Source organism: Phaseolus vulgaris, chromosome 4 (genome assembly GCF_000499845.2).
Source record: "Phaseolus vulgaris cultivar G19833 chromosome 4, P. vulgaris v2.0, whole genome shotgun sequence".
NCBI classification, from domain to species: Eukaryota; Viridiplantae; Streptophyta; class Magnoliopsida; order Fabales; family Fabaceae; genus Phaseolus; species Phaseolus vulgaris.
Genome location: NC_023756.2, coordinates 21,382,759 through 21,393,208, shown reverse-complemented (window position 1 = coordinate 21,393,208; position 10,450 = coordinate 21,382,759). Strand labels below are relative to the sequence as shown.

The following is a 10,450-nucleotide window of genomic DNA, read 5'->3' as shown; positions in this document are numbered from 1 at the left end:
AGGCATCCAGGAAGCTCAACAACTTACACCCTGCAGCACTGTCCACCAGGGCATCAATGCTTGGCAAAGGGTATGAGTCCTTCGGACAAGCTTTATTCAGATCGGTGAAATCGACGCACATGCGCCATTTCCCATTACTCTTCTTCACCAGCACGACATTTGCCAGCCATTCAGGGTACTGGACTTCCCTGATGTGGCCTGCAGCGAGGAGTTTCTGTGTTTCGTCCCTAATCGCCTGCCTCCTCTCCTCATTGAACTTTCTTCTTCTTTGTCGCACTGGTCTTACCAAGTTGTCCATCGCCAGATGATGGCACAAGAAGTCGGGATCGATCCCGGGCATGTCCGAAGCGGACCATGCAAACGCATCCAGATGCCGTTCTATCACCTTGGCGATCTGGTCCTGGAGCTCATCCTCCAGGGATCTTCCTAGCTTGAAGATCTTTCCCCCGATTTCTCTCTCGAGCCACTGCTCGACGGGTTTTGGTCTGGTTTCTCTGGCGATCACCGCCCTGGCGATTCCCAGTTCTCTCGCTTCCTCAGGGCGATTCCTGGCCTTTTCCTCCTCTAGACCAGCGTTCCCCTCCCCGAGCTCAGCATCCACCATCTCCACGTCTCTTCCGGCGGTCTCTTCTATTTCCGTCGACCTGGGCTTCACACCGGGAGGCGGGGTGGTCGTTACGTAACTCACCGATCTCTTGTTTTTCAGGCTATTCTCACAGCACTTTTTTGCTTCTTTCTGATCGGATTTGATGGTGATCACCACCCCCTCCATAGACGGCAACTTCACCTTCATGTGCCGGGTCGACGGTATGGCGCCTATCCTGTTGAGCGTGGGCCTTCCCAACAGGATGTTGTATGCTGAAGGAGCGTTTACAACAAGATATTTGATTTTTTCCGTTCTTGAACCCACCACATCTGTAAACGTTGTCCTCAACTCTATGTACCCCCTGACCTCCACCTGGTCACCAGCGAAACCATACAAGCACCCTCCATAGGGCCTCAGGTGGTCAAGGGGCAGCTCCAGCTGCGTGAAAGTCGGCCAAAACATCACGTCTGCCGAGCTTCCTTGGTCCACCAGCACCCTGTGGACCTTTCTTCCTGCTGTCATCAGCGAAATTACTATGGGATCATTGTCATGAGGCACAACATCCCTAAGATCTTGCTTGGTGAAGGTAATATCCACTTTCGGCGAGTGGTCTTCAAACATATCCACTGTCATCACAGACCTCGCTGACCTCTTCCTCTGTGATGCGGTGCATCCACCCCCTGAGAAACCCCCAGCAATGGTGTGGATTTCTCCGTGCGTGGGCATCTCGTGCTGCTGAGCCTCAGCACCTGCTGGTTGGGAGCTCGACGCGCCCCTCGTCCTTCTATCCAGCAAATAGTCGTTTAGGAACCCGCTCTTAACCAGATCGTCGAGCTGGTATCCTAATGCCAAGCACGAGTCCACTGTATGGCCAAAGCCCTGGTGAAACTCACACCAGGCGTCTGGCTTTGGTCCCAGCACCTTGTCGCCCACCTTTTCTGGCGCCTTCAACCTAGCAGATATATTGGGAATGGCGATCAGGTCCGCCAATCCCATGACAAACTTGTGCTTAGGCGGGCGATTGTATTCCCGGCGTGCTGGTTGCTGGCGTCCTTGGCCCCTACCCTTGTTCTTCCTTGGATCATAAGGATGGCGAGTCCTCTGATCCCTTCTGGCCGCCGCTGTCTCCAGCACCCTCTGTGGTTGGATCCTGGTCTGGGCGCGTGGCCTAGCGGGAGCCACGCTTCCTCTCTTCTCGGCGACTTCGCTTTCATCGGCGATGTGGGCCACCGCAAGTCGCCTAACCTCAGCAAACGTGGCGGGGTGAGCCCTGATCAATGCCTCGCAGAATGGTCCCGGCAGCACGCCCTTCTTAAATGCGTAGACCAGCATTTCTTCATCTTTGGCCGGCGATCTGACCATCTGCGCCCCAAAGCGATTTAGGTAGTCCCTGAGGGACTCTCCCTGATATTGCCTTATATCAAACAAATCATAAGACACCCTGGGCGGTGCCTTATTCACGATGTACTGCTCGACGAAAATCTTCGAGAACTGTTGGAAATTGGTGATGTGACCGTTAGGCAGGCTCACAAACCATTCCAGCGCCGTTCCCTGGAGTGTGCTCACGAACATCTTGCAGTACACGGCGTCTGATCCCCCTGACAACATCATCTGCGTATGGAACGTGGTGAGATGAGCCTCAGGATCCTCCACGCCGGTGAAAACAGCCTTAACAGGTACCACACTCGTAGGAATAGGCGTGTCAGTAATCGCCTGAACGAAAGGCATAGGGAAAACACGAGGCGGCGTCGACGGCGCGACCTCTTCAGCAATAGGACGCCCTTGCTGCTCCTGAAGAGCTTGACGCAGCTCCTCAGTCATTTTGCTAAGCTCATCATTCCTGGCGCGAGAGGCGGCCAGGTCCTCATGCATTCTCGCCTGTTCTATGCACGAGGCTTCCACAGTTGCCTGCAAAGAAGCATCATCTCTGCCATCTGCGCCATGGTCATGGCGGCGGCGCCTTCAGCAGCGACGGGCGCAACTGGACTTGAACGATTGCTTCTCATTTTTCTCATGAAACTTGGCGAATCACAGAATGCAGCGAACAACACTTACTTCAGCTACGATTGATTCAGCGATCAATCGATCAGAACCTCTCAAAACTTCGCAAAAAACTCAAGAACACCGCGAATCCTCCAAAGAAACCTGCAACTCCACCAGAAACCACCGCTTCTCCTACGGATAACACAACGAGCCAAAGAACTCAAACTTCACCGAACAAATCTCGCGTAAACAGCAGAAAACCTCACTTCACCGAACAAAAACCCGAACGAACGGTGGAAAACACGAAATCACCGAACAAATCTCAAACGAACAGTGAACAGTGGTTGCACCAGCACACAACCACGCAGAAAACTTCGAAAACCTCCAAGAACTCACGCTGTGGATGGGAACAGGTTTTACACGGTCCCACGGTGGGCGCCTGATGATCCTGCCTGTTGACCAGAACGTTGGAACTTGCCTCGTCAAACTTGGATCGACGTGTGCACCGTCTCAACCTCCGTCCTCCGCCAAGATCCACCTCAAGAACCTGCAAAAGAACAGAGCGGCGCCGCTGCGGCCGATCGCACTCCAACGCCCAAGTCAGTGACCGAACCACCAAATACTAAGAGCAATAACACTCAAGAACTCTCAAGGAACCGTGCAATGTTCTCTCTCACAGTATGCTCAAGAACTCGCAAGCGTAAAGAGTATAATCTGAACGTGCGTACCTCGAAAGTTCGTTGGGAAACCCTTTTATACCTGGTCACTTTCTCTCTCCTGGCAGTTACAGACCTGGACACGTGGCTCGCATCCAATCGTACACGTGCCATCATCTGGAGCCTCCTTGACTTAGGCGCTGCTTCTGACTCTCTTTTGGCTAAGTTACTTATGCATGGTACTGCCCAGTGCATAGCTAACTTGGGAGTGTGATCTCTACTGGAACTGGCGAGTTAGGGTGCCTTCGTACACCTTCCCTGTGGTCTCGCCGGCCGCCTTCATAATCTGCACCACCTTCATCTCTGGCGATGTGCTTGCTCTGGCGATCTCCAATCACTAGGTCGCCTGAGTTTACATCTGGCGACTTCATCTTTAACCCGGTGATCGCCGATTCTGGTATGCTGGAGATCGGAACACGCCAACTTAATAACTGGCGACTACACGAGCCCCCCGACTTCCTTCCCTTCTGCAAATCTGGCGCCTTGTCAACACGCCTACACTGAAGCTTGACGCCACGTCATCACTTCCGACTACCAGGGCGGTACATCACTCTTTGCCCAAAACCTCCTAGGTTAGGCTCTTAATCTTTCTCAACCGTCACCTTTCAAGTAGAGTTGGCCTCACCACTCTCAAATCCTACCTATCATGCTACTTCAAGCTCACCACCACTCCTAGGAGGACCTTGTTGCATCTCCAATTCATGAAGCTTCCGCAAATCACCTTCAAAACCAAAAAAATGAGGACACAAATCCATCAACCCCACCATGACTTTGGTCCACGCCTGAGTCCGAGGACCGGTCGGTACAATAGAGAATATCTACTTTTTACACTTTTTCAACCATTAAGATTTGTTTCAATATTTGAATTTAAAAAATAATAAATTATTTTTAAATTATTCAGAATCCTAAATAAACACAAATCTTAAATTATTTTATGACCAACCTAAATAAATAACTAAAATAAATTAAATTTTTAATTTTTTCAAAATCCTAAATTGTTATTTTTTTATCAACAAATCCTTAATTTATTTAAAGTCCTACTTAAATAAAATTATGAAATAAATAAAATTTCTAAATTATTAAAAATTTTAAATAAATATTGTTCTTGCTGATTGACTCGCTTGTCGGTTGACTCTAACAATGATCTCACGCCCGCCTATCTCTTCTTAGCTTCGCACTTTCCGAGATCGAAGCACTTTGTACCTGCAAAGACAAAAGGGGCGCCCTAGAGGTCGTTTGCACTTCGACGCTCAAGTCAATACTAGGGCAAAGAAACAGTATGTGTGTGTAATAGTTCTAGTCTTAGAAATTGCGCACCTTGTGGGTTTTCTTACTACCCTTTATATAGCCTAGGGTTTCCTCTGTTCTGTTACCCGTATTTAGGGTTTCTGGAGGAATACCCTCGCGCCGCTATTAACCAGTCTTAGTGTAATCTAGCGCATAGGGCTCCCCTTGCTGGAGTGCAACCACTAACAAAATGGCCACCTGGGTACCAACTTGTGCATCAAATCTCTGAGGCCATCTGTTCTGGGGGTACGCTAAGTATTCACGTGTCATGCATGCAACTTCCCTTGGAAACCCTAATCCTAACAAGCATTAATGATTTCCAAGACTCTTTACTTGTGTCGCGCCCAGATGCGCTATCCACACCACACGCATGGGTACTTTGTGACTTAGGCTCCTCCTACCTCTGGCGTTTCACTGATAACTGGTGTGTTTCCTGGGGCCCACCTTTCATGGCCCAATTTAGCTATTCGAACCACCGATGGCCGATGTCACATCGGCCTTACTCTGTTGCCGAGGATCGATGTCTGATGACACGTCGACACTTGCTGGTGATCGACATCTGACAACTGATCGACACACTAACTTATACCATTTGTGGGACCTAGCTTACGTGGCTCACCATTACTTTCAGTCCTCGAGGTTCGATGACTGGTTGGTACACAAGCCCCCAGTCTCAAGCTGTAACTTGTTCAACGAAGAGACTAAGACATCGCCCTTGGCAACCTACATGGCGCGGGGTGAAAGCACGTGAACAGTGCACCGAAGTGTCTTCCCTCCACACTTTTTTAATCTGCGTACACGTGGCAGGATCAATGACTAGGACTTATTCTCGTTTGCGCTCCCTTGTATACGTTAAGCCCTTTCAAAACCTCGCGCTTCTTCACTGTTCCATCACTTCACTTAATCTTTCTTCGATCATTCCCTTTCTCTCAAACGCTCTCTCTTCTCCTTCATCCATCTCGACCTTCAAACATTAACTGCTTAGAGGTATGATTTTTACTTCATGATTTGCTCTTGTTTCATGATTCCGCCGCTCATAACATGCGATAACTGCTCTGGGTCTGTTTAAGATTTCCGCACTTTAGGTTTTTCTGCTTTTTTACGCTATCTGTGTTCTTCGATTGTTGCATCTCTGTTTTTCTGGTTCATTGAGTCACGCCATCACTTCTTTTGAACCTTCATTTTTCTTCCTTTTTCCTTTTCCTTTTTAGCTTCCTTCAAGATGGCCAGAACCAAAAGCACTTCCAACCCTCCTCCCTCCGTCGATTACAAAGCCCTCTACCCTTGGGCTTCTGCTGATCTCCTCGCTGAGACTTCCAAACTTACTTCCAGTGAGGACGTAAGGAAGCATAGAGAGGATGAGGCTGACCCTAAGGGTCATCTGTTTAGGAGGAAGAGTGATGCCTACGTATCAATTCGACCTTGCGCGTAGGGCGAATTTGTATGTGCTGACGATTGCGCCAACCCTGGGGAAGCCTTCTTCTTCTTGTATGCCACCATCTTCGAGCGGATCAAACTCTGCTTGCCGCTCACGGGGTTCAAGCGAGCGCTCCTAACCGAGATCAATGTGGTCCCTGCCCAGCTGCACCCTAACAATTGGGCCTTCGTGAGGGCTTTCGCAATCCTGTGCAACCATCTTGGGCACACCCCCTTAGTGGACGTCTTCCTCCAGTTCTTTGAGCCAAAGAGTCCAGGGAAGAAGCTTTGGGTAAGCTGCAATGGGGTGGCGGGGAGAGTTCTCTTAACTCTCTTCCAGCAATCTTAAAAGGGCTGGTCACAAATGCACAAGAGAAGCTTCAAAGGTTACCTTCTAACTCCTTCTATTCTAGCGCCTAAAGGAGTGTGAAAAGGCACCCTTCTAGTTCCTTCTTAAAACTAGCGCCTAAGGTGCTATACAATGGAGGTGTCTTTAAGGTTTCCCTCTTTAGCACATCCTAAAGCTATTCTATATTATTTACAAATTTATACAAAAGAAACTGCAAAGAGAGATATTAATTGGAGCCCGTTCTTGAATGCTTGTAGTCTTCTTGTTGGCTTTAGGCTTGATCCTCTCTTTATTTAATTCTTCTTTAATTTTTTAGAAGACTAGAAGGAAGAACTTTAAATGTTTGGGTGGATGGCCTCTTCCTCCATTAGTAAAATCCTCTTCTTTTTTATCTCCATCACCTACTTACCACCTTTATTGTCTTCGAGGTATCTTTGTCATACGAGGACAAGAGGAATCCGTGCTAAGTGTGTTTGACCCTTTCCCAACAAGACATAGGAAAGGTCTTCCCGCCGAAGACATGCTTTACTGGCAGTACTGGTGAAGTATGTTGTTCTTCGTCCTTGCCCTGCGATCAAGGGGAATGTTCGTTTTACTGATCACTCCCTATCTATGCGAAGTTTAGGTGAGAACCTTCAAGTGACGAACCATATGAATTGTCCTTGGCGTTTTCACTCAAGGGGGAGGTGTTCTCTGCGAACCTTCCTTTCCTGACCTCGAGACCTCTAACCCAAGTGAATGGTTCGTAACTGACCTCAACCTCACCCAAGGGCAAGAGAGGATTTAACTGGTGAACCATACTATTCAACCTTGGCGTTTTCACTCAAAGGGGGAGGTGTTCTCTGCGAACCTTCCTTTCCCGATCTTGAGACTTTTAACCCAAGTGAATGGTTCGTAACTGACCTCATCCTCGCCCAAGGACAAGAGAGGATTTAACTGGTGAACCATACTATTCAACCTTGGCGTTTTCACTCAAGGGGGAGGTGATCTCTACGAACCTAACTTTCTCGGTCTTGAGACATCTAACCCAAGTGAATGGTTCGTAACTGACCTCATCCTCGCCCAAGGGCAAGAGAGGATTTAACTGGTGAACCTTACTTTTCAACCTTGGCGTTTTCACTCAAGGGGGAGGTGATCTCTGCGAACCTACCTTTCTCGGTCTTGAGACATCTAACCCAAGTGAATGGTTCGTAACTGACCTCATCCTCGCCCAAGGGCAAAAAAGGATTTAACTGGTGAACCATACTATTCAACCTTGGCGTTTTCACTCAAGGGGTAGGTGTTCTCTGCGAACCTACCTTTCTCGGTCTTGAGACTTCTAACCCGAGTGAATGGTTCGTAAATGCATTGTACAAAATACTTGAGAATATACTTCAACCGAAACTTTATTGGGTGACCTCGATAAAAAACCCTTGTAAGGGAAAAGAGTGTCCCCTAAAAACTGCATACAATGCAATAGTTCAACTGAAGTAAAATTTTGAGGTTGGTCGCATTCCATGTACAAGAAATCGTCCCGCCCTCTAATGTCTCAAGCCTGTATGTTGCGTTCCCAAGAGCCTCTGTCACCCTGAAAGGACCAGTCCAGTTGGGAGAGAGCTTATTATCTAGCTGGTATGGGTGGGCCTTCCGTATCACCAGGTCGGCGACCTGGAACTGCCGAGGTCTCAACTTGGAGTTGTACTTGTACTGCATCTTTCTCTTCAAGGTTTCAGCTTTGATTTTTGCTTCCTCTCTTACCTCATCTAGTAGGTCCAGGTTCACCTTTCTCTCTTCATTGGACTCTTCGGCCATGAAGTTCTGAAAGCGTGGCAAGTTCTCCTGGATCTCTACAGGAATCATTGCGTCCGAACCATACACCAAACTGAAGGGTGTTCCCTGGTGGTGGACTGGGGAGTAGTGCGGTAAAAGCCCACACAATTCTAGAGACTTCTTCTGCCCAGGTCCCCTTGGCCTTCTCCAACCTTCTCTTCAGACCCCTCAGCAGAACTCGGTTGGCAGACTCAACCTGCCCATTCATCTGGGGTGTTCGAATGATGCGAACACATATTTTATCCCAACTTCTGTACACAGTTTTCCCAACTGTTGGCTTGCAAACTGGGTGCCATTATCAGACACCAACCATTTTGGTACTCCAAAGCGGCATACTATGTTTTTCCACACGAAGTGCTAAATCTTGTGGGTTGTAATTTGTGCCACTGACTCGACCTCTATCCACTTCGTGAAATACTCTATGGCAACCACAAGGTACTTCATCTGTCGTACCGCCAAAGGGAAAGGCCCTAGGACATCAATTCCCCAGGTATGGAATGGCCAAGGGATATAAATCGATCTGAGCTCTTCTGGTGGCGCCTTGTGCCAGTCAGCGTGTTGCTGACATTGCTTGCACTGTTGTGCGTACCTCGTGCAGTCTTCCCTTATGGTTGGCCAATAGTATCCCGCCCGAATGGCCTTTGATGATAGAGATCGGCCACCGATATGACTCCCGCATATCCCTTCATGGAGTTTTGTCATTATTCGCGCGCACTGCTCACCACTTACACATACCAAAATAGGGTGGGTAAACCCGTGTCTGAACAATTCTCCGTCAATGAGGGTGTATTTGGTCGAATTTTTCTTTATTTTTCTGGACTTTGTGGGTTCCAGTGGGAGTATCCCATCAGTCAAGTAACGCTTGTAAGGTGTCATCCAGGTTTCTCCTCTTTCAACCAGGCATACCTGCAATGGCTCTTCCCTAAAAATGGGTATGTGCTTATCCTGGGCGTTTTCAATGTCTCCTGAGTCAATGACCGATGACTCCTCTTCCTCCCTTCCGACGTGCTAACCTGACGGACCCCTACCAAATTATTTGCAGTGAAGGTTCGAGGTGTCCTTAGAGTTTCCTGGATGATTGTCCAATGTCTGCCCCCCTTGCCCGAACTGGCGAGCTTTGCTAGTATGTCAGCTCGGGCATTATGCTCTCTAGGGACATGTACCAACTCGAACACCGCAAATGACTTCTTCAAAACATGGACATATTCTAGATAAGCAGCCATCTAAGGGTCTTTGGCCTGGTATTCTCCTGTTACTTAGCCCGTAACTAGTAGGGAGTCACTCTTCGCCAGCAAACTCTGCGCACCCATCTCCTTGGCTAACAGTATTCCAGCGATCAGAGCCTCATACTCTGTCTGGTTGTTACTGGCCTTGAAAGCGAACTGCAAGGCCTGCTCAATCAATAGCCCATTTGGCCCTTCCAAGATGACACCAGCTTCGTTGCCTTGTTGGTTAGAGGAACAATCTAGAGAGAGCACCCAACCGAAGTCGAACTCTTCGTGGTGCGTGTCTATCAAGGAGAGCTCTATCACAAAGTCAGCGTAAACATGGCCTTTCATAGGGCCTCTAGGCTCTTATTGTACGTCGAATTCTGATAGCTCTACCGCCCAACGCACCATTCTTTCTGCAACGTCTGGCTTCTATAAGACCTTGCGAATGGGAAGGTCTATCATCACTACCACGGTAAAGCTCTGGAAGTAGTGGCGAAGCCTTCTCGCTGAGAACACCACTGCTAGGGCTGCCTTCTCTAGGGCCAGGTACCTTACATCGGGCCCCTGCAATACTTTGCTCACGAAGTATATTGGCTTTTGTACCTAGTCATGTTCCTGCACGAGGACCGAACTGATCGCCTAATCAGTGACCGCAAAGTATAAGCGAAGCGGGGAACCCAGTTGTGGTTTGCATAACACTGATGGGTTGGCCAGGTACTCATTCCGCTTGAGGAATGCCTATTCACACTCTCTAGTCCATATGAACCTATTGTTCCTCCTCAGACACTAGAAATAGGGGTGACCTTTATCCCCTCTAGCTGATACAAATCTGGACAGAGCGGTCATCCGCCCTGTCTACTGTTGCACCTCCTTTACTGAGACCAGACTCCTCATTGCGAGGATTGTGGCGCACTTCTCAAGGTTCACTTCTATCCCACGCTCAATGAGTAGGAAGCCTAAGAACTTGCCCGCTTCCACCTCGAACACACACTTCTTAGGGTTTAGCTTCAGTCTATATTTACCTATTGTCGTAAATAGCTCTTCTAAATCAGCGATGTGTTGATCCTTTACCTGCGAGGTCACCACCATATCA

At 48.6% G+C, this 10,450-nt stretch overlaps 1 protein-coding gene across 1 annotated transcript; it reads right to left on the bottom strand.

The window, feature by feature from the left end:
• Nucleotides 1–7,771: 7,771 nt before the first annotated feature.
• Nucleotides 7,772–8,176, bottom strand: LOC137838465 (uncharacterized). Its single transcript, XM_068647709.1, has one exon. The coding sequence runs from the start codon at nucleotides 8,174–8,176 to the stop codon at nucleotides 7,772–7,774; it is 405 nt and encodes a 134-aa protein (XP_068503810.1).
• Nucleotides 8,177–10,450: the final 2,274 nt, after the last annotated feature.